This window comes from Callorhinus ursinus, unplaced genomic scaffold, assembly GCF_003265705.2.
Source record: "Callorhinus ursinus isolate GAN/ISIS: 27379988/994484 unplaced genomic scaffold, GSC_fseal_2.0 scaffold24, whole genome shotgun sequence".
Lineage (NCBI taxonomy): Eukaryota > Metazoa > Chordata > Mammalia > Carnivora > Otariidae > Callorhinus > Callorhinus ursinus.
The window spans coordinates 4498509-4522109 of record NW_027397086.1 but is presented as its reverse complement, the minus strand read 5'-3'; the positions used below and the strand labels follow the sequence as shown (position 1 = coordinate 4522109).

Sequence of the window (23601 nt, the reverse complement as noted above, 5' to 3'; positions counted from 1 at the left end):
CAGAGCACAAGATGCTTCAGGGACCAGAGCCAGCCCCAGCTGACTGCCCCAGAAGCCCGGCACAGGACCATGGAGGGCAGATAGAACATCCCCAAAGGACAGGTACAGCAGCAGAAGCTGTGCTTTACCCCAAGGTAAAAATCTGCACCGCACCCCACACCCACTCCACGTCCAATCCCTGCCCCCAGAACTTCCAGGAGAATCCTGGCTTCTGCATTCTTGAGGCCATGAATGCCTTAACGCCACCCAGTGGCCATAGGCGGAATTGCACCTGTTGAGGAGTGAAGCACTCTGCTACCTCCCAGTGGCCCTGGTTGGGATCCCAAGAGGAAGGAATACCGCTACTGCCGACTGGCCGTTATGGGGTTAGCGTCTGCTGCGCCTTGTGGCCACGGGCAGAACAGCACCAACCGTAGGGGGTTAGGAGCCAAGGAAGGCAGGCAGCCTGTGCAAGCTGGAAAAGGCAAGGAAAGCGATCCTCCCCTAGAGCCTCCAGAAGAAACATAGCCCTCCCCACACCTTGATTTTAGCCCAAGGAGATCCATCTCAGACGTCTGGCCTCCAAAGTTGTAAGCCCGAAATTGCAGCAGCCCAAGGTAGAGAAGATCTTATCTCAAAGAGATCTGTGGGTGGGCTTGTCTAATGGAGTGAATCCCAACAAGATTCACAGAAGACCCACGAACTTAAGATAATTCTACTGGCAACGCTACCAGCTGCGGCTGAAAGGGACAGACAGTACAAAATGAAATGAGGCCTTAGGACCCCCAAACTCTTTTCTGCTTCCCAGGTAACGCATTCCCATCTTCTTAACGTCAAAATGCCTCAAAACTGAGTTAGTGATCAGAAAATTGCCGGAGTAGTGAATAATTTTCAACAGGCAAGAGGGGAAAATGTCATCAGTGCTCTAAGGAAGCCCATTGTAATACCCTCTGGCACAGCACGGAAGCCTCCAAGGGGTAGAATACTTACGAATCTCCTCCCGCAACAGTGCTTATGGAACACTATTAACACAATTCAGGGCTTCTACCCCTGAAATTACTGAAGAAGTTCCCTCCCGCTGATAGGTTTTTATATTCTGAGAGTTCCAGGGCACCAACCCGTGGCTCCCTTGCTCACACTGAGGGGCCCTCCCTCCTTTCCTTTCCTCTTCCCAAACTTTTGAAAGGCTGGAGGACCCTGAAGGTGGTTAGAGTTAGGCCCTGAGCTGAAGGTCGCGTTACGAGAGGACCCCCGCGACCCAGTATCCCGGAACGCCGAAGCACGGAGGAGAATTAAGCAGAATGGAAGCCCCCAATGCCAGCGTAGGTCTGCGCCTGCGCTAGAACCGCAGCTCCCAGGATCCTTCGCGACCAAGTTGCTTTCCGCCTCAGAGGCCCCCGCGGTGGGATTCCGGTGGACCTGAATGGCATGTGGACAAAGCATGATAAATAAGAGATTCCGGGAGCAAGAACAGGCGGAGCCTCTCTGTGAAGTACGGTCCACAAGCGTGTATAGGCCACAAACCTGGCACAGAGAAACAGGTTTTGGCCAGGAGCTGAGCTCGGAGACTTCTGGGAAATGGAGTCCGGTGGGGCGGGGAGATCTGTACGCATGACCGGAAGTGGTGCTATTGGAGCGCGTCCTCTTTGGCTGGCGCGGGAGCTGGGCCTGGTGTTTGGTAGTGTCCGCGGCGGCGGTTTCTCAACTCGAGCTGGCAGCCTGTAGCGTTCTGGAGTAGCCGGCAGGGGGTTTTTCCATGCGGCGTTCTGCTTGAGACCGGGCTGGTGGTTGCTCCACGGACTCCTGAGCCGCGAGGCCTGGCTGCCTCTGGGCAGACTGCAGAGACCTGGCTGGACGGGCCCGACCCGAGCTCCCAGGGCCCAGCATCGCAGGCTCAGACCCGGCCTCTGAGGGGAGAGGCCGGAGAGAAGAGTCCAAGCCGGGAGCAGTCAGAGCAGGCCTGCAGAGCGCGGCTGGGGCTCAGAGAACTGCTGGGAGGTGGTGGCACGAGGTGGGACCCAAATGCCGGAGGAAGGAGGTGAGAAGGAGTGGTAGAGGGAGGGGTTTGCAGGAGATCCGGCGTCTTGTTCCAGCCTGCCCACGGATAGAGCTGTGTGACGGGGACCAGAACTCTGCGGCTATCCTTTCCACAAGTGGTTGGGGATAATCCTTTTTTGAGTGAAGAATTCTAGGGTCCAGAAAGTTCGAGAAGCTCAGGCCTGAATAACCTCTTGAGTTTCCTACTTCTTACCCCGATCTGCTTGATGCACCGATGGCATTTGTGAGTCGAGAGAAATGGGCCCTGGGAAGGAAAAATGGGACGATCCAGGGTCTCCTGTTGTTTCTGATGTGCCAGCCGTTCTTGAAGCAGCCAGGGCTTCTCGGAACAGGAGCCTTTGGCTCCACGTGAGACTGAGGGCCGGTTCAACGCAGTTGGACTGTGAAGTCGAAGAGGATATTGGGGCATTGGAATCAGGCTAGGATTCCTGTTTAAGCTGTGGGGTACCGGTTTAGGTCTTTTAACCCGTGTTTCTTCGTGGAGGAAAGGGTAAAATAACGTTAACTACCTCGCTTACCTCTACGAACTGTAAGCATCAAATAAAATAACGTTTTTGAAAGCATCTTGAACAGAACAAACGTGTATGTAATCTTAACCACCGAGATCTGTGCCGTCCTCCCCTAGATCAAGGGGTCCCTTTATTGGTCTGTAACTCTTCAAGTCCCAATTTCACATCCAGCATTTTATGTTGTCTTCCCCCAGAGACCTGGGAACAGCAAGCAGGATGGTTATCATCCTCCTGGTACTACCAAAGAGGACATGAAGGGACAGTGGAGTTAGAGACAACTTAGTAACATGAGGTCTGTGCTAAGACCAATATTCAGACCTAGTAGTACTTTTTCTGAGGGCTGTACCACCTCTTCTGTTATTTTTTATTGAGATATAACTCACATGCTATAACATTCATTTTTAAAGTCTACAATAAAGTGGCTTTGAGTATAGTCACAAAGTTGTGCAACCATCAACCACTATTTAATTCCAGAACGTTTTCATCACCCCCAAATGAAGCCCATACCCATTTCATCAGATCAAACTGGGAGTGAGGCCTGGAGCCGACTGTCGGCTCTCTCCTTCTCTCCTTCTCTCCTTCCCGCTCCCTCTGCCCCTCCTCCCACCCCCACCGCCACCCCCACCCGCACACATATGTGCTCTCTCTTTAAAAAAAAAAAAAGCCCATACCCATTAACCATCATCACTCCTCATTTCCTCTTCCCCTCGTCTATGGATTTCTACTTTCTGTTCTTACGGATTTGCCTATTCTGGACATTTCATAAAAACAGAATCACAGAATATATGTGTCTGGCTTATTTCACTTAGAATAATGTTTCAAATTTCATCTGTGTTGTAACATGAATGAATGTACTTCATTCCTTTTTGTGGCTGAATAATATTTCGTTGTATGAATATACCACATTTTGTTCCTTAGTTGTGGACATTTGGGTGGCCTCCAGTATTGGCTATTGTGAATAATGCTGCTGTGAACGTGTGTGCACAAGTTTTTGTGTGGATGTGTTTTCATTTCTCTTATTTGTGTACCTAGGAGAAGAACTGCTGGGTCATATGGTACCTCTGTTTAACTTTCTGAGGGTCTGTCACACTGTTTTCCTCAGTGACCACACCATTTCACAACCCCAGTAGCAATGTAGGAGGGTTCTAGTTTTTCCACATCCTCATCAACATTTGTTGTTTTCCTTTTTTTTTTTTAAGATTTTATTTATTTGCAAGAGAGAGTGTGCACAAGCAGGGAGAGGGGCAGAGGGAGAGGGAGAAGCAGGCTGCCCACTGAACAGGGAGCCTGATGCGGGGCTCAGTCCCAGGACCCTGGGATCACGACCTGAGCCAAAGGCAGACACCTAACCGACTGAGCCACCCAGGCACCCCATGTACAAGGTTTTGATAGTGTGAATGTGAATTCTTCCACTTCTTTTTCCAGTTTGTTTGGCTCTTCTGGGTCACTTGCATTTCTAGATGAATTTTAGTATCAGCTTAATCAGTTTCCATTAAAAAGTCCGCTGGGATTTTGTTCGGGATTACATTGATTCTGTAGATAATTTGGTGAGCATTGCCATCCCAACTTTATCTTCCAGTCCATGAATCCATGAGATGTCTTTCCATTTATTTATATCTTCTGTAATTTCAACAATGTTTGGTAGCTTTCGGTGTACATGTCTTGCATTTCCTTTGTTAAATTTATTTCTAAGTGTTTTATTCTTCTAATGCTCTTGCAAATGGAATTTTTTTTTTAATTTCACTTTTGGATTGCTCATTGCTACTGTATAGAAATATGGTTGGAGAAATGTCTATTCAAATCCTTTGCCCAATTTTAATTGGGTTGTCTTTTTATTATATATCCGTCTTGTATCTTGCAACTTTGCTGGACTTAGCTGTGATAGGGCTTTTTTTTTTTTGTGGATTCCTTAGGATTTTCTTTTCTTCTTCTTTTTATTTATTTATTTTTTTATAGCAGGGTTATTTTATTTTATTGTATTTTTTAAGATTTTATTTCTTTGAGAGAGAGAGAATGAGAGACAGAGAGTACAAGAGGGAAGAGGGTCAGAGGGAGAAGCAGACTCCCCGCTGAGCAGGGAGCCCGATACGGGACTCGATCCCGGGACTCCAGGATCATGACCTGAGCCAAAGGCAGTCGCTTAACCAACTGAGCCACCCAGGCGCCCCTATTTTATTGTATTTTTTAAGTAGACTCCACACCCAATGTGAGGCTGGAACTCATGACCCTGAGATCAAGAATCACATGCTCTACCAACTGAGCCAGCCAGGTGCCCCTCCTTAGGATTTTCCATATACAAAATCATATCTACAAATATTGATAATTGTACTTCTTCCTTTCCAATCTGAATGACTTCCCCGCCCCCAGCTTCCTAATTTCCCTGGCTAGAACCTCCAGTATAATACTTAACAGAAGTGAGAGCAGATAGCCTTGTCTTGTTCCTGATCTTCGGGGAAAGTATCAGTCTTCCACTATTAAGTATGATGTAAACCTGGGTTTTCCATAGTTGTTTTTTATCAGGTTGAGGATGTTCTCTTCTCGTCCCAGTTTATTGAATGTATCAGGAAAGGGTGACAGATTTTACAGAATGGTCTTTTTGGTGTTTATTGAAATGATCCACGTGGAGTCTTCTCCTTTTTATTACATTGGTATATTATGCAGATTGATTTTCATATGATGAACTAATCTTGCCTTCCTTCGATGAATCCTCCTTGGTCATTATCTTTCTTGAGTTGGCACATATCTTAAATCTGCAGAGCTACTTGCTCCCAACAAACTCAGCAGTAGATAATGTTTGTAAGCTGTGTGCTTACATGCGAGGCGTTGTGCCAGCTACTTTGCGTTTTTCTTTCATCTTCCCAGCAACTTTACAAGAGATTATCATCCCCATTTACAGATGAGAGGAATGCGACCTAGAGAGGTTGTATGATTTGCACACTGCTGGTAGGTGGGGGACCTATGCTCCTTGAGAGTCCGTTACTCTAATGACTCCCTGCGTCTGAGTGAACTGATGGTACTTCTGACGTAGGAAGGGGAATGGAGAAATCGGTCTGCAGATTCGGCCCGAGTCCCCTGCAACCTGCCATGTCCTGGGAACCCCCTTCTTCACAGTGCGAATGTGACACTCTAGGTTGGTGAGCTGTAACTTCTAAGCCTCATTGGTTTCTTTCCTTCCAGAGCTGCCTTCTGCAGACACTGCCCTTCCCCGAGACAAAAGCACAGGAGATGAAAGAATGGCAGCTGGTCTCCTCACAGTTGGGGCCCACGTAAGTTGGAAATGTACTCTGAGAGGCAGCCTCTTTTTTTTTTTTTTAATATTAAAGGGTTTTTTTTGTTCCTGTTTTTTAATTATAAGAGGACTTCGTGTTTACTGTAGAAAACCTGAAAAACACAGAAAACATACCCAAAAACTCACCCTTATTAACCACAGAGAGGAAACACTTTTAACATTTTCATTTGTGTCTTTTCAGTCCTCTTCCTTTTCTTTTCTTTTTCTTTTTCGTTTTTGTTTTTTTTTTTAAGATTTTATTTTTAAGTCATCTCTACACCCAGTGTGGGGCTTGAACTCACAACCTTGAGATCAAGAATCACACGCTTCCCTGGCTGAGCCAGCCAGGTGCCCCCATAGTCTTCCTTTTCTACTTTCCCAAAATGGGTTTGTCCTGCTTTTAATCTTCTTTTTATTTCCACTTTACAGAATGTGATTAATGTTTCTCCCTCCCATTAAGAGTGTGCTACAGAATCATTTCTAGCGTATTCTTTTGCATAGTCCTTCTACTAGGATAGGAACTGTCTTCTCCCCTTTTTTCCTGACTAGACTAGGTATTGACCTGTTTCTTTTTCTTCTTAGAAAGTCTGCTCTTGGATTTTTTTCATTGGTTCTCTTAGTAATAGATTTTTTTCTTAGTTTTTTGCTTTCACTTTTGTCAGATTTATTTTAAAATTTGATCTTTTAACCTCTTGAGTTGAATTTCTCATTTATATTCTTCCTTTCTTGTTTATGTTGAAAATGTTTGGCTGTGGGTCTTATTTTCTTAGATATTCCCAAATTGTCACTTTGGTTTCTCTGTCTGCCCATTCAGCTGGTCTGTGCTCCATGGGGACAGAGTGTCTTTTGTCAACCCAGAACAGCCAGATGTAGTGTAATTGCAGAACACAGGGTTCGATGGCTCTCTTAGCTCAACCTTAGTAATTAAATTGCTCAGTTCTTCCATACCTTTATTTTGTTGTTTATTTTGTATTAACCCTGCTAATGACTGAGTTATTTTAACACCTCACAGCTGTAATATTTTAAATTTCTTCTTGTACTTCCTACAGTGTTTTCTTTATTAGTTACGTGGTTCGTTACATAGTTCATGACGCTTAAATCTTTATGGTGGATTTTACTCTCTTGACTGTTATAAAATGACCCAAATGTTTTAAATATTTCATGGTTAAAAAAAAAAAAAAGACCCTCTTTGTCCCGTTGTACAGCATTTCTTAGTATGAGGGATGGATCGGAAGACCAAGTAAATTAGAGGTCATAATTTGGAAAATTATGCTGGCTTCAAATAAGGCAGTGACAGGGCCATGGAAAGAAATGTGTGAAATCTAGTGATAGTGTGAAGGAAGGTGAAGATGCAGTAATTTGTGATGAGCTGCAGGAAAGGGGAAGATAACACCCAGGTTTCTGGTGTCGCCCACGAGATAGGTGGAGGTACCATCACTTGCACTGAAAACAGACATGAGGCCTTTCTCACCTCCATGCCTTTGCTCATGGAGTATCCTCTGCCTTGGATAACCTTCCCTTTCTCCCTTGACAGCCTTTCTCCTTCAAGGCCAGCTCAGCAGTCACCTCCTCTCTGTGGTCTTCCTCCGTCCTCCATGCAGGATTCCTTCTCTGTTATCCTGGCAGCTGGTCAGCCTGTCTCTCTGACATGTTACTACAGGCAGTCACATACACGTCTGGCTCTCCTTTTGTACTGTGTGATATCCAAGTTCATGGGAACATTTAATAAACACTCTGAAAAATTGAGCGTTCACATTTCTTTCTGATTTTTCATTGCATAAATTTATACATCCTAATTTTGTTTTGTCTACACTGGCTATTTTAGTTCTGGAGCACCTGTTCGTTTCTGCCCATTTCCTTCTTTTATATATGGATATAGCTGTTTATGTATTCTCTCCATTTATATATAAAGTCTGTCAGAGTTGTAAACACGCAAAGAGACTGTATTTGATTTATTTCTGTGCGTCAGCATCCAGTATAGTGTTAGGCACATAGAAAGTGATCAATAAATGCTTTTCTTGAGCTGCCTAGAGCTGCCTCATATCCTGAGACCGGTGGGCAAGAAGGAATGTGCTTGTCATTTCAGGGGTCCATGCCCTTCAGCAATGTGACTGTAGCTTTTACCCAGGATGGGTGGAGGCACTTGATCCCTGCTCCGAGGGGGACTCCAAGGTTCAAGGAGGGGATACCAGAAAATGCCAGGAATCTGGTCCTGCTGGGTAAGGAAGCCATTTGAAATGTAGACTCTACTCAGTTCTGAATATCTGTGGCACTTTCCAGTGTTGAGGGATCCCGAGTTGCTCTGACACATCGGATAGTGTTTATTCCTCCTGGTTCCCTAGTGAAAGGTCTCTGCATTCCGGCTTGAGAAATAGGCAGTTTCATTTGCTCCCCCTGAGACTGCAGCTCCCTGTTTTCTTATTTCCCAGGAGGGGTAGGGTGACCTTCAGGCCAGTTCCTCCATATTCAGTAAGTTCCTATTGTTCTAAATAACTTGCTTTGGGGGCTTAATTCCCTGACTTGACTTGACCCCTCCTTGGTACCTCATCTGTCTTATTTACTGCTGCATCCCCCAGTGCCTGGGACTCAGTTATGTGCTCAATAAATATTTGTTGAATGAATGAAATAAATGACCTAACTGTTTCCTAACTGAAACCTAAGTGTTTCCACTTCCCTGAGTTCTGGGTGGCTGTTTATACTTAATCTAAATCTCTAAAGCCCGTTTTTCCCCTTGAACAGGACTTCCAGTTTCCCAGCCCAGCATGAACTCCCAGTTGGAACAAAGGGAAGAAGGCCCATGGATGCTGGAGGGAGGAGGCCTAAGGAGTACCTGTCCTGGTAAGTGAGCAGGCACTGAAGCCAGTGAGTCTTGAGAGCAAAAGCCCTTTTGAAATACACATTAGTGCATTTGATAACCCCGTGAGGTAGATATTATAACCCCCATTGTACAGATGAGGAAATTAAAGCTGAAAGAGGCTGACTTGCTGGTTCAGAGCCTCACGGCTAGAAAGTGGTGTGGCAGGCCTTCGAAGCAAGGTCTGTCTGATTGCAAAGCCCACTATTCCACACCTCTTCCTGGCAGAGTTCCCCTGGGCTGGGAGATATTTGGGACCAGAGGTGGTATTGCTGGCCTCGGGGGGAATGAATAGTCATCTTTGCTGGCCTAGCACATTCTGTGCTTGGGGTTCACCTCACTTAGGCTCTCAGGTGCCCACCTTTACCCATACCTCCAGCTGTGATACCTACTGCTACTCCCCTCTCTGGCCCTTAATTGGATGCGTTCTCTCCCTCTGTGTGACCCTGCTAGAATTGCCTAAAGGGCTTATACGGAGGACCTCAGGAAGAAAACAAAAGGGAAGCCGTAGTTGCTGTGTTTCTCTCTTGCTCCTCATCCAAGGCTGCCCACCCCACCCCCACCTTCATGCTTCAGCCCCTGTGGATGTGTGACCTCTGGACGGGCCTCACGAGCTTCTCCCTGAGGTTTCAGCCACTTCTGATATTTTAAAAGTTAAAGCCTCAGAAGTACAAATGAATTTTAAGGTGACAAAGCTTACAGTTTGTTTGAAAGTGTAGCCTAATGCTTTATATCTTCCTTTCTGATTATTGTTGTTGCAAGGCAGTAAAAACAAAGTCTCTGGCAGATTTTCTGCACCATCAACTCCTGCTTCCCATCTTACTGTCTACTTTCTAAACACCCTGTCACACATTACCTCAGCCCTGTTGTTACCCAGGAACCACTCAAGCTTGCTGAAATCCTTCCTTTACAGGAGCCTCGGTGGTCCCTCTGCTGCCCGGCACCATGCCCGCCATGCGGGGCCTTGTATCCCAGGCGGTGCCCTGTGTAGAATTTCAGAAACTGAATGTGGGGTTATGTGGCTAGGGCAATGGCTGAGTTTTTCTGGAAAAAGGTTTCATCACAGCCTCAGAGAGTTTCAAGATCCTAAAAAGGTCAAGTCAGCACGTTATTAGAAACAACTTGGGAAGGGGTGTTATCAAATCTGATTTTACAAACTAATATACATGAAAAAAAGTTACCAACTATGGAGTGCTATATTAGCTGTATGATCGTGAAGTAGTTTGAGAAAAGTTTCAAGTCTGGCTATTGGAGTAACTAATACCCTGCTTCCGTGGTGTTGCACCTCTGCTCTGAGATTCACAGCAACCTGGGCATTGCTCGGCCGTTCTGGGCTGCTTTCAGAGCCCTCCGGTACCCCATCCTACCCCCGCCACGATGGCAGACCCAGGTCTTTAAAGTACCTTCACCTCACTGCTTGCTTTAGGAACTTCTGTTGTGGATGTTAGCATTTTCCCAGGCCCAGCTGGTCAGTTTGCCTTTTTCACATTGAATTTGTTACTCAGTCAGCAAATACTCATTAAGCACATTTGGTAAATGCCTGGAATGCTTTAGCTACTGAAGGTAAAACAGAGAACGAGACATAGCCCCTGCTTATATCCTGTGATGTGAGGAACATAAATAAAATGAATAAACAAAATTACTGATATAATGTCAGATAGTGAGGCATACTCTGAAGGAAAGCAGGATAAGGGAATAGCGATGGGGAGTAATGAAGGTGAGAATGGGAATACAGATGGCAGTTGGGAGCTGTTGTAAGTCAGGTGACTAGGAAACACCGCTTGGAGGAGGTGACGTCAGGGCTGAGGTCTGAAGGAAGAGAATAAGCCAGCCATGTGAGTGTCCGGGAGAGCAACACTCTGGGATATGGCATGTGTTGAAGCTCTGAGGTGGGGATGAGCTTGACTTGTATTAGGATCGGAAGACCCAAGGACTCAGTAAGCCGGGGGAGAGTAGTAGTCAGGGAACAGATCATTCGGGGCTTTGGAGGCCGTGGTAAGGCATTCAGGTTTTATTCACATAGTAAGATAAGCCCTGGAGGCTTTTGAGCAGGAAGGGGACCATACTTGATTTGTGTTTAAAAATTGCATATGGAGAATAAGACTTCCAGGGTTCAGGAGTAGGAACAGGGAGATCAGTTAGGAGTCTGTTGCAGACATTCCAGGGAGAGAGGATGGTGGCTGGTAGGAAGGATTCAGGACATTTTAGGTGTGAAAGCCAATAGGACTTGCCAGTGAATTGGTTGTGAGGGGGTTGTAGGGGCATTAAGGACGACCCTGGCCTGAGCAGAACCATGAACAAGAAGACGGATGAAGACACAGGCTGGAAAGGGAAAACCAGTTGTTCGGTTTGGGGCACATTTGGTGTGGACGTCCTTAGTCTCCTACAGGAGCCAGGTGGAGAGGTAAGGTGGGCGGAGATAGGATGATGCATGAGCATCATGCAGTTTCCTGAATTGTTCCTTTCCCCTCCTGCGGCTTTTCTTGGCACTTTTCCTCTTCTTTCCATCCTTTCTGATAGATGGTCAAGTTTTCAGAGCTGTCAAAGTCACATATGATCAACTACTGAATTACATGGAGAAGATGCCCCGGGACTGCTGTGCTCATGGTAGACTGGGCATTAGTACGCACATGCTCTCTGCAGGGAAACCATTTCAGAAGGTTTATAAGGAAAAAGCCTAAGATGATAACAAGCACTCATATGACATTTAACTGTCCCTCAGGGTTCCTTATGTGTTTTAACTCATTTAATCCTCACAGTAATTCTGTGAGAGAGCTACATTTATAGATAATGCATCCAAGAAATAGATTTGCCCACAATCACATAGCTAGTAAGAGGTGGAGTCAAGATTTAAACCCAAGCTATCTGTGTCAAGATTCCACATAGAAATACAAATAAAGGTCACCCAGAACTAACCTTGCTATTCTCTCCTCTGAGAAATAAGTAGAAACCGAACGAATCTTCAGGAAAATTGACGCTCATGAAAAGAAACTCCATAGCCCTCCCTGAAACTCCACCTCCTTACTCTCAAGCCCCAGTGTCGGAGACAGAGGTGCATGGGGCCTTACGCTTCACAGTTTCCCAGTAGTATACAGTACTCACGTTATAAAGTTTTCTCTTAAAATGAGGGAGATCCCAGAAAGGGTTAAGAATCATTAACTCTTCTTTTAAAAAGTACCTATTTTCCGATTATAAAAGCAATGTTATTCTATTTAAAATGACTTTTTATCTAGTAAAATAGGTTAATTTTAGATTTGGAACAGGATAAAAAAAATCAAGTTCCCCTATCATCCCACCACACAGAGGTCCCTTCCATCTTCTTCATATAACAAATGCAGTGATATATTTTTGTTTTCTAAGGTTTTTTTTTTTTTTTAAGTAATCTCTACCAACCCCCACTTGAGGCTCAAACTCATGACCCCAAGATCAAGAGTCACAATCTCTAGCGATTGAGCCAGCCAGGTGCCCCCTAATGGGGAGGCTCAGACCAGAGCTTGTACATTTTTCTAAAGTAGAAATAACAGTGTAAGTTTACATGCTCCTTTTTTCATGTAACGGTAGGTTTCTTTTTATCACTGCATGTTCTCTGAAAGGTTTTTATCTTTTTTATAATACTGACATTGGAGAACATTAAAAAATACAGATAAGCATTGAAGAAAATAAAAATTACCCGATGCCACAACCCAAAGACAACACTGCTTACACTCACACTGTGTATCTTGGCAGTGTTTCCTCAGCAAATACTTTTCTGCAGAAGGAACAATAGTGTACCCATTTCAGACATGGCCTCTATAGGGGTTCCTCTGTTGGCTATACTATGGACATTCCTTTATTAAACATTTATTTAGGTGTTTGCCTTTCTTTGGCAAGTAATGCTGTGAGCGCTTTTGTCAACACAGCTTTGTGTAATTTCTCGTTCGTTCCTTAGGACAGATTCTTACAGCTGCGGTTCTCATGCCAGCATTTTAGACTCTTGACACATGCAACCAGATTGCTCTCCAGAAAGGTGGTCACACCAGTGTGTAAGATCGCATGATGCTGCACCCCTAGCGACATTGTAGAATTTTGAAATCTAGCTGATTTGGTAGGTGAAAGAATTCATCTTGCTGGCACTGATCATCAGCTTTGTAAAGTGAATTATTTAAACCTGGTAAACAGATTGCCCAAACCACACCAAGAATTGTGAGACTAAGAAGACAAGTGGAGACTGTCCAGTAGTTGCCAAAGCAGAGGAAAGGGTCAGAAATACGGGAGCATTGCATCTGAGGGAGATTAGGGTAAACTTCTGTATCCCTTGGCAGTTTAGGAAAGGGAGTAAGGTGTGCTGATGTCTCTGAAGAGCCATCTTGGTCAATATTTACAGTTGAGAACAGAAATGTGAGGCAGCTGTTCTGGTGAAAGGCGTGGAGCATCAGACCTGCCTGCATGGGAGCTCGGCCAAACTTCCATCAGCGTTTTGTATTTCAGTAGTACCTTTTCTTCCACCGAAGGGGGGAAAAATGCTTTTCTAAATGTTTTTCAGACTGGAAGATTATGTCTGAATCACCACCCGAGCATGACATTTCTGAAGATCCATTCCAAGACACAAGTATAGAGCTGCCCCCTGGGGAGTCTGCTCACGGGAACACTGAACTGGGGAAGAGCTTCAACCTGAGGCCAGTCCTTTCTCCACAGCAGGGACTTCCTACAGAAGTGAGACCCCGGAAATGGGAAACACACCCACAGAGCTTCAGGAAGGATTCCCCTATTATGAAGCCCCACAGAGCAAGACCCTATACATGTGGCGAGTGTGGCAAAGGCTTCAGTTACTGTTCTTCGCTTTCTCAGCACCAGAAGACTCACACCGGGGAGAAGCCCTACGAGTGCAGTGAGTGTGCGAAGGCTTTCAGCCAGAGCTCGTCTCTTATTCAGCACCAGAGGATTCACACCGGAGAGAAACCCTACAAATGCAGCGAGTGTGGAAGAGCCTTCAGCCAGAACGCAAACCTCACAAAGCACCAGCGAACTCACACCGGAGAAAAGCCCTACAAATGTAGCGAGTGTGAGAAAGCCTTCAGTGACTGCTCAGCTCTTGCTCAGCACCAGAGGATTCACACCGGGGAGAAGCCCTATGAATGCAGCGACTGTGGGAAGGCCTTCCGGCACAGTGCGAATCTCACAAACCACCAGAGGACCCACACGGGGGAGAAGCCGTACAAGTGCAGCGAGTGTGCGAAGGCCTTCAGTTACTGTGCCGCCTTTATTCAGCATCAGAGAATCCACACCGGGGAGAAACCCTATAAGTGTGCTGCATGTGGAAAGGCCTTCAGCCAGAGCGCAAACCTCACAAACCATCAGAGGACTCACACGGGGGAGAAACCCTACAAGTGCAGCGAGTGTGGGAAGGCCTTCAGCCAAAGTACAAATCTCATAATCCACCAGAAGACCCACACTGGGGAGAAGCCATATAAATGTAATGAATGTGGGAAATTTTTCAGTGAGAGCTCAGCCCTTATTCGACATCATATAATTCACACAGGAGAAAAGCCCTATGAGTGCAATGAGTGTGGGAAGGCGTTTAACCAGAGCTCGTCCCTTAGTCAGCATCAGAGGATTCACACTGGCGTGAAGCCCTATGAATGTAGGGAGTGTGGGAAGGCCTTCCGGTGTAGCTCCGCTTTCATCAGACACCAGAGACTCCATGCTGGAGAGTAACCAGAGATAGGACCAAAGTGGGTGGGGACCTGGCAGGAAATGCAGGTAGTTTGAAAACATCTGGAGACGTCGGGAGTTTTAGTCTGTAGCTCAGAGCCACACCAAAAGCACCTTTAATAAATAGCCCCGATTTTACATGTTGCAGGTGGAAAGTCTCAGGAGCGCTCTTCTTACTCAACTCTTCAAGCATCAAGAACCCAACTCAAATCATACTGGAGATTTACCTCCATTTAGTGAGCCAAACTGCATTTTGGAAACCATTAGGAGTAAGTGACCAATGAGTGAAGAACTTCATTCTTTCTTAAAGGCCAGGTATTTCAGGGATGGTTCTTGAATGAGGGCTATTAAAAGAACCAACACTGGACAGGAATGAACAGTTTCTCCATAATAGGGGAGTAACTCAAGTTGAGGAAAGGTTCTTCATGTTGTAATCTCATCAGGGGTGGGGGAGGGATACCCACTCTTTAAAGCTCTATATAGGAAAATCTAGACATTGCCAGGCCCAATCTCTACTTGAGATCTTCAAGTGTTTGCTGCTGCTGTAAAGAAAACACCCAGAAGGTAAGAACAGGCTGAGGGTTATCTAGAGGAAGCCAGTGAAATGCCTCAGCATGGTATACCCCTCTGTGGAGCCACTAGGACAACCTGAGACCTACCATCTTTCCCTGGCTCATGGGCCAGTGGGGCCTTCATTTCCCTTCCTGGAGAAGTTTCCTTTACAGCAAGATTTTCATTATTGGCCCCCTTTCTCCCTTGCCGCGTCCTGGGTCTTGCCTTTTGATATGCCATCCTCATACCCAGCCTGCATGACTTCATCTCCGAAATAAACCCATGTGGTTTGGGTTTAGGGTTTAGGTAGCCATTTGACTTGAGTCATATTCCGCTATCATCACCCAAGGCCTCTAGCTCTGGTTTCCTGGTCACTTGGCAGAGGTCCTGGAAGGCTTATCCTTCCCTCATTGATCTGAATTCTCAGGTAATCCTTCCCACTACAGTTCTCCAACCCTGCTTATGGGTGAGGGGAGAAAATTAAAACCCACCTACTTTAAAGGCCTATTGACAAGTTTAAGACAATACAATTAATGCTAAGAACATTAAGTTCTTGGGTAAATTACTCCTAAGCCCTTCCCTTTAGGCTGGTACCCAGAAGCCCCTCTAAGCTACTCAGGTGTAGCTCACCCCAGTACCCAGGTATTTTGGTTCATCCTTCTATTTACCACACACTTAAAAGTAGGAGTCATGAGCTCGAGTCAAAAGGAACATAACTAATGAAAAAGAGCAAGACTCGGAAAGACAAAAACATGCCATTAGAAAATGGCCCTCAGGGACTCAAGACAGGTCAGGTTCCCTTTTTTCACATCAGTGCCCCTGAAGCCTGGCTGTACACTGGAACTGATAGTGAGGGCTTGCTTGCATTAAGGGCTATGGGCCCTTAACCCAACTCAAGATTGAAACTGGTCTGGGATAGGTTCCTTGCCATGATGAATCATGCTGAGGTACGAGTTTTCTTTTTGGCAAAGAATTTTATTCTTACGAAGAGTTCCACGTATATGCAGCCTACAGAAGGCCAAGAACTTCCTTTCTAGGGTGTCTTCTCTGAGCTAGTCCCATACAGGGCATCAATCTGTCACCCAGAAGGAACTTGCTACCCAAATAGCTACTTCACAGCTTCTGCCACCCTGGCCCACCATCTGACCACAAAGGAGCTAGCTCCCCCAAGGAAGAGGCCACATCAAAAGGTCCACTGGTTGTCAAATGATCCTTTATTGAAACATTTTCCTTTGTAGTTAACTCTGTGGGAAAGAAAAAAGCAGTATGTCAGTAGGACAAAAAAATCTTATAGTCCAAACCCACTACTGACCATTTCTAGAACTGTTCCAGCCTATCTCCATGAATACATTAGCCTTCCTCCAGCTCTCACCCTGCTTCAGGCAAGTGAAACAGAAGTCACTTACAGCCGGGCATTCCAGCGCACCACTGTTGATGTCATCTATGATGTCATGAGGGTGGCGGCCATCTACATTGCAGCCCACAGACTGGGCAGTCCCCAGGATCTCTTTAATGGTTCCTAGAATTAAGAAAAGTAGCATCAGAGGAGCTTCAGTCCCTCACGATCCTCAGATACCCATGGGGAAATACTTGAGAGTTTCACAGCAGGCAAGGAGGAATTAATCCTGTTTTATGGAATGACATTCCTGCTCCTCTAATCCAAGATTCAGAACTCCATTTAGTTACGTAAGCTCTTAATACAAAATCTCCACCGGTCCCTTGATATGCAGACTTAAACACATCCAGCCCCCGATATTCACCGATACCAAGCCATTCTGCCACCCAAATTGTGGATCTTACAGTAACGTCCCTTCAAACTGGGAAATGCTAGCACACAGTGAATACACCCCATATAACAAGGCAGTTCCATGTTGTCCACTTACCAGAGAGTTCTCTCGCTAAAGATCGGTGTCGCATCTGTCGGGCAATATTGACAATCTCATCAAAAGTGATATTTCCACTGTGCTTAACTGCAGAAAAGAAAAACAGCGTTTAAGCTTGGTCACAACCCAAGGCCAGAGCAGACCACATCATGCACTCCCTCGTCTTCATTTCCAGGCTGTTCCCATGCTTTCGGCACAGAGTCATCCACATGAAGAACAACCCTGTTTCCTAAGCTGGGGTTTGCTATCAGCTCACCACTGGATTGCACCAGCCAACAGAAACTGATCGGGTGCAGTGGCGGGTGGCTGGGGCAAAAAACAAGTCTTTGCGAATCTTACACAAATGAGACTATTTTAAACATGAAAAAAGACAAGTCTTGGTTACTGGGGTTAAGCTGTTCAGACCATCATCCAGCTCAGAAGTGGTCTGCTAACTGGTTATCATTATCATTTCACCCTACTGCTGCTTCCCTCAGCAAGCACTGATTAGGGCCAGCCTCACGTTAGGGACTGGGGAGCCACATGACACTTCCTGGTGGTGCCTGGCTAACAGCTTATCAAATCCCTCTACACCTCCCCCTAGGTTTCATTAAAGGGAAAACATGCTAAGTTATCACACTGGGGAGATGACACCACTCTCAAATTACCAGGGAAAAGGCCACTCACTGTTTTTCTGCTTCTTTCTGTCTCTTGGTGGTTCCTTGAGGGCTTTGATAATCAGGGCAGAGGCAGAAGGTACCACTTCAATCTGCAGAAGAGATTCTCCATGTGAATAAGCCCCATTCCACCCTCTAAAGAAGACCATCAATACTGCAACCTGGCTCTCAAAACACATGGGCCAGACTGGGCTTGCTGTACATTCTCGAGTTATTTTCACAATCGAAACAGGTCCTAGCCTAAGAGACACAGTGAGTTGCCCAATGTCACACAGGTGACAAGAGTTAGTATTAGGCCCACATCTTTGCTTTCTTGATCCATGATCTCAAAAAAAGCCTTCCCCACATTTAAACTTGTCCTCAGCAGCTCACCACTGGTGGCAGGTGGCAAAAACCTTACCCCCAAGAATCCCAGAGGGCTGCTACTTCTGCCCTCCCCCTCAAACCAAGTACCTGGGCCTGTCTGTTCTGAATGGTCAGTTTCACCGTAATCCTTAGACCCTTCCAATCACCGGTTGCCTTGGCGATGTCATCACCAACCTTTTTTGGAGACTAGAGAAAGAAAGGTGTATCATCACACTGTGCTCTAAGTTGACGTACAGTCTGCAAACCCATCCCTCTCACTTGGCTAACACCCTGGCCAGCACACAGAGCACTGTCTGAAGCACATAACTGCACCTCCCAAATCAAGGCATGGCTATCACAGTTGCACACATCGGGGAGATGGGGCTAGAGGTGAAGTTGGGGGATGTAGGCCCAGGGTCTTAAGATGGCAAAGTCCCTTACCTACCTACCCTCCCATAAGGACCCATGCGGTAACGTAGGAATTTCCAACACTGGTTACATTCAAATCACCTGGAGAGTTCTAAAGACACCAGGTTTCCGCAAGGATGGGATCTGGGCATTTACTACTTAAGACTTCCTAACGACCACTAGCCTAAACAGGAAAGATGTTCAGCGGGTGCCAACTAAATGGAGAGCCAAGGAAAAGTGTTAACACACTGGTTAAGCAAGACCACGTGGGAACAATGTTTGGTTCAGGAGACCAATGTCCAAGAAATAAAGGCCTAATACTATTTAGAGAAATGCAAGCTCAGTAAAAGCACAAAATGGAGAAGTGGGTAAATAGGGAGGGGGTCATCAGTGAAGCTGGTCATATTAATGAGTAAGTTATACAAGCTTCTATGTTAAGTTCACCAGGATTTTAAACCCACATCCCATTAATCCTCTCTACCGATATTTAACCCCATCAGTGATACGCCCATTACCCTGACTAGAAAACAGGCTAAGCAGGCTGCCCAGTGTCACTAAGCTACTCTTCCAAACCTTCACGCAAGACCTCTGGCCCACACCTCAGGTACGCTGAAGACCGCAGTTAAGATCTTGACCCTGGAGAGTGAAAGTCACAGCTTCAAAGTGGCACGTTCCAATCTCGTATAAGACCTTGTTATGGGAGCACTTCCAGTTCAGAGGCTCGGAGGTGCAGCAGGGGTTGCCAATCCGTCAACGTGGAAGGCACCTCAGATCCAGTCTTGTTTGCACAAGCCAATGCAAGCTAAGAAACCACCCTCCTCCACGAGGATGACTTACCAGACCCAGCGGGCCTATCTTCGGGGCCAGGGCAGACGTGGCACCGACTTCGCCACCGGTGCACCTCAGGTACACTGGGAGAAAGAAAGTATCAGTGTCCCTGTAGAGGGAGCCCGGCGGCACAGCCCTCTCTCCGAATCCTTCTGGGGCTGACCACACCACTTGTCAATTCTCGGAACAGCACCAACAGCCTCAGCTGCGAGCGAAGAAAGCCACCCAACCGCAGCGGGCGAGCCACCTCCCCCATGACGTGGACCGCTCAAAGCGCCACGTGGGACAGCGGCCTTCGGCTCAGCTACGGCTACCGAGGCCTGCACCGGGCCGGCGTAGAGACAGCCCAGCCGCCGGCCAACCCAGTGGAGGGGGGGACGCGCCCGGCCACAAACCTTACCCTAAGGCGTGCGGTCCTCCCTCCCCATTTACACGTGGGGAAGCTGAGGCCCAGAATGAGTCAGACTCGGCCAGGACCTCACAGCGCCCTGACTGCTGCACTGCAAAGGCCTCTAGCAGGCAGCAACTTAAAAAAGCCCGGCCTGGGAAAGGCAACGGCGGCTGGGCCGGAGGCCCGACGGGCTGCGGGGAGGAGGGATGCTCCATCTCGCAGCCCCAGCCATATCTAAAGCACGCACCGACTTTGATCTCGTTGGGGTCGAACTTAGGCGGCATGGCGGAGGCGGCTGGTGTCGGATGAACCCAGATTCGGGACGACCGAAGAAAGTTGCACCTTTGCCTCCCCGAGCCGAAAGCCAAAAGACCGGAAAGCCCTCTGACTCCGCCGGATATAGGCAGGAAAGGGCGATTCTCGCGAGAACCGTCGGCTCCGCCCAGCCTCCCAGCGACGCCCTTGCCGCCATGGTACTTGTGGGCAGGTGCCTGAGGCTGACGCCTGCTCCGCGGTGAGTTGTAACTGGGGCTTCGGAAGGGGGGGTTCGGGGAGGTTCGCCTGAGGTGGGGCAAACAAGAGAGGCTGCCCCAGGGCCCCGCTGTTCTCTATTCTTCGTTATCGTGAGGGTCACCCTTTGGTCCCTGTAGCCCAGTCGCAAAGCCCCGCCCCTCCCCTAAGGGGTCTGCACCCCCATTCCGAGACCCTAGGGCCATGGCGACCCCCGGTCCCCTTTTAGCTCCTTCGTGATGTGTGCATTTTGGTTATCGAAACAATTTCATTCGGGTCTAAATTTGGTCCAACTCTTAATTCCAAGATTCTACGGTTCTGAGTCTTAGACTTCGTCATCCTGGTCTGCATGACTTTCTGAGATTCTGAGTTTCGGTCCCCAGCTTCTGCGTTTGGAGGAGACCAGACTCCGGCTCCGCCCGGGCTCGTGCCCGGTGGTCTGCAACCCTGTGTCCATGACCAAGCCCTACGAGTGATCTGCCTGCCTTCAGGTCCACCCGTGGGAAGGAGCATCGGTGACCTGTCCACCAACAAAGCCAGGTGGGGCTCTCCCCACTCCAGCCTGGGGAGAATGGGTGTGGTTCTTCCCAATGGGCTAGACGTTGGGGGAAGGAATGGATGAGGAGTGGACATCGGGGAGCAGGTTGGGAAGAGCTGATCTATGGGAGGGATGGAGAAGGGATGATCACTGTGGGGGAGGTGGTGGGAGGGCTGGACTTTGGGGAGGGGATGAGAGAGGGTTAGTCCTTGGGGAGCAGAAGAGCTTGTCATCTGGGAGGGATGGGGGAGGGCTGTTTTTAGACTATTCCCCATTCCCTGCTGGCAGGTGGGGTGACAGGAGGAGCCTGAGCCAGCTCTGCAGGTTGGCAGGCTCCCCAGACTGCCCAGGCCCCTATGGAAGGAAACCTGTGATCTCTACCCCTCCCCTTGAGGACTGGGTGTGTATCTTTTTCAACTGCATCTTCCCCCTAGCTATAGTGGGCCCTGAATAAATATTTGTCAGCTGTATAGTGCTATGTGGCTGACATTGATTGAGCAGTGATTATGTGCCAGGTAATGTGCTATGAGTTTTACATATATGAAATCACTGGATCCTCCCAGAACCGGGTATTGGTAAGATTATTATACAGATGAGGAAACTGAGACTCAGAGAGATTGAACAAAGGTGACATGGTTGGTGGATGGCAGATCTGGGATTTAAACCCACTTAGTTACATTTTTTTTTTATTTCAATTTTTTATTTCAATTCTAGTTAGTTAACATATAATGTAATACTGGCTTCAGGAATAGAATTTAGCGATTCATTAATTACATATAACACCCAGTGCTCATCATAACAAGGGCTGTCCTTAATACCCATCACCCATTCAGCCCATCCCCCACCCACCTCCCTCTATCAATCCTCAGTTTGTTTTTTATCGTTAAGAGCCTCTTATGGTTTGCCTACCTCTTTCTTTTTTTATGCCTTCCCATATGTTCATCTGTTTTTTTTCTTAATTTTCACATATGAGTGAGATCATATAGTATTAGTCTTTTTCTGCCTAACTTATTTCATTTAGCATAGTAACACTCTAGCTATATCATTGCAAATGGCAAGAATTCATTTTTGATGGCTGAGTGATATTCCATTGTGTGTGTGTGTGTATATCTATATATACACACACACACACACACACACACACAACATTTTCTTTATTCATTCATCAATCAATGGACATTTGGGCTTTTTCCATAGTTTGGCTGTTATTGATAATGCTGCTATAAACATTGGGCTGCAGGTGCCCCTTCTGATCACTACCTTTGTGTCTTTGGGGTAAATACCTCATAGTACAATTGCTGGGTCGTAGGGTATTTCTGTTTTTAATTTTTTGAGGAACCGCCATAAACTCAGTTACATTTCATCCCAAAGCCTGTGCTGTTAACCATAAGCTTTCCTGGATGATTGCTTCCTGGGCCCATTGTTATCCCTTATCAAGTGCTGATACTTGCAGGTACTGGGCAGGCAGTAAGCAACTGGCTTCTGAGTTCAGGACACTGTAATTAGTGTGTGCTAAGTTATTCAAGCATGAAGGAGTTGGGCAAACCCCACAGTATCAGGACTCGAGAGAACAGGGCTCCAGACTGGTTTTGCTACAATCCAGGCCATATAACCAGATCACTGAGCTCATGTGCCCCTTTCATCACTTTAAACAGGGCTGTGGTGAGAATCAAATGGAACAGTAGCTGTGAGGGTGGTAAGGTGTCTGAGGATTGCCTTGGAATTTTTATTCAATTAAGAGATCTCTTTGCTTATGATGTAGCTGGTGCAGTGTTTGGTTTGCCGATGCCACTCTGACAGTGTTTCAGGAACTAGAAGTGATTCATCGGTCCCATCTGTTACACATTTTCAGAGAGCATCCTTAGAAAGACCTGCTGTGCTGGGCTCATGGCACAGATGGGTGGCTGAGATGGATGCAGACACTGCCATCAAGGCTCAGACAGTCCGGCAGACCAGCTGTGTGTTCTGTGGTGGTGTGCTGCCTGTCCTGGGTCCCCAGGCCCTGATTTCTCTCCTGTGCCCTAGAGTCCTGAGGATTACTCCAGGGAGAGAAAAAAGAATGCCGCTCTTCTTCCGGAAGCGTAAACCCAGTGAAGAGGCTCGGAAACGCCTGGAGTATCAGATGTGTCTGGTGAGGGAAGATGGGTTTCCTGAGTCCATCTCCGCCTCTGCCCTCATGGAATGGGGCTCCACGCTGCCCCCAAACAAGCCGTGTGCTCCCTCCCTCCCATCTGCCTCCCTGACCCCCAGAGGAGATCTCTGACTCAAAGCAGACCAGTGAGGCCTCCTGTCTGGTACTCGGGAGTGCCTCCCACTTCCCTCCCGAGGGTACTGATGACAGTTGTCATTACTTGTTCATTTGCTCTTCCGTGCTGGACCTCAAGCCCCACTGAAGCAGGGATCATTGGTGCACCTGCAAAATGGATTAGTTGAACCAGATGGTGTCTGTGGTCTCTTACAGTTCCTTGATCCTGTGTTTCTTTGGCTGGTTTGTCCGCTCTGCAAGGTGTTTTGTTTGAACGCATTTTTTATTATTCTTTTTACTCTCAGGCAAAAGAAGCTGGGGCCGACGACATTCTTGACATCTCTAAATGTGAGCTCTCAGAGGTAAATCGGGGCTGGTGTTCTGGCTGTGAAGTTGATCTGTCCTTTTTTCTTGGATCACATGTTCCTGAGAAAGACAGATGTGGACTAGGGCTTTTAGAACACCAGAAGCATCAGTCAAGTGAAGTGTTCTTGGATTTTGTTCTTATTCAAAAGAATTAAGATGATCGGTGGCCTCAACACAGTCTACGAGAATCAAGGAGTCTAGAAAATGTACCCACAGATTTCTAGGGAACTGGAAGAATCTGGGTTTCTCCAGCCTCTGCATAGCACCAGAGATCTTTCTTTTGCCCCGATAGAGCTATTGTTGGGGATGGTGTGCGGGCTGGGGATGGTGTGCGGGCTGGGGCCGGGCAGGGCAGTCTACCGCCAGCTGGTTGCAGGGGAGGGCTGACCACATCCCAGCAGCATTCCTCACCAGCCTCCCCCATCACACTCCCGGCTGCTCTGCACATGAGGATTTTGCACTTGATCACCTCCTGCCCCATCTCTCCCTCACATGTGTGCCGCTCAGAAAACAAAAACCG

At 47.1% G+C, this 23601-nt stretch overlaps 3 protein-coding genes and 1 non-coding gene across 7 annotated transcripts in view; 2 read left to right on the top strand and 2 right to left on the bottom strand.

Annotated features, from left to right (window-relative positions):
• The first annotated feature begins 1622 nt into the window (after positions 1–1622).
• ZNF79 (zinc finger protein 79) lies at positions 1623–17178 on the top strand. 2 transcript variants are annotated; one of them, XM_025888422.2, is made up of 5 exons: positions 1623–2017; positions 5724–5812; positions 7901–8033; positions 8554–8652; positions 13191–17178. In XM_025888422.2, exons 1-5 carry the CDS (start codon positions 2002–2004, stop codon positions 14360–14362), a joined length of 1509 nt encoding a protein of 502 aa, XP_025744207.1. In that variant the 5' UTR covers positions 1623–2001; the 3' UTR covers positions 14363–17178. The 2 variants fall into 2 exon arrangements, with proteins under 2 accessions (XP_025744207.1, XP_073761828.1); XM_073905727.1 differs by lacking the exon at positions 7901–8033 and having other exon boundaries at positions 1624–2017.
• On the bottom strand, positions 16103–19821 carry RPL12 (ribosomal protein L12). Its single transcript, XM_025888549.2, has 7 exons — positions 19670–19821; positions 19041–19114; positions 17904–18002; positions 17461–17542; positions 16795–16881; positions 16318–16430; positions 16103–16155 (listed from the first exon to the last, which is right to left on the bottom strand). Exons 1-7 carry the CDS (start codon positions 19704–19706, stop codon positions 16150–16152), a joined length of 498 nt encoding a protein of 165 aa, XP_025744334.2. The 5' UTR covers positions 19707–19821; the 3' UTR covers positions 16103–16149.
• Positions 16969–17097, bottom strand: LOC112836812 (small nucleolar RNA SNORA65). Its single transcript, XR_003211579.1, has one exon. It is a non-coding gene; the product is annotated as a small nucleolar RNA SNORA65 (small nucleolar RNA).
• Positions 19806–23601, top strand: part of LRSAM1 (leucine rich repeat and sterile alpha motif containing 1) — a 39361-nt gene continuing 35565 nt past the window's right edge. For 2 of the 3 annotated variants that reach the window (XM_025888421.2, XM_025888419.2), the window contains exons 1-4: positions 19806–19936; positions 20316–20472; positions 22496–22601; positions 23021–23077. In XM_025888421.2, coding sequence (XP_025744206.1) covers positions 22530–22601; positions 23021–23077 — 129 coding nt within the window. In that variant the 5' untranslated portion in view covers positions 19806–19936; positions 20316–20472; positions 22496–22529. Of the gene's footprint in view, positions 19937–20239; positions 20473–22495; positions 22602–23020; positions 23078–23601 lie in introns of all 3 variants that reach the window. The other variant, XM_025888420.2, reaches the window with a different exon arrangement.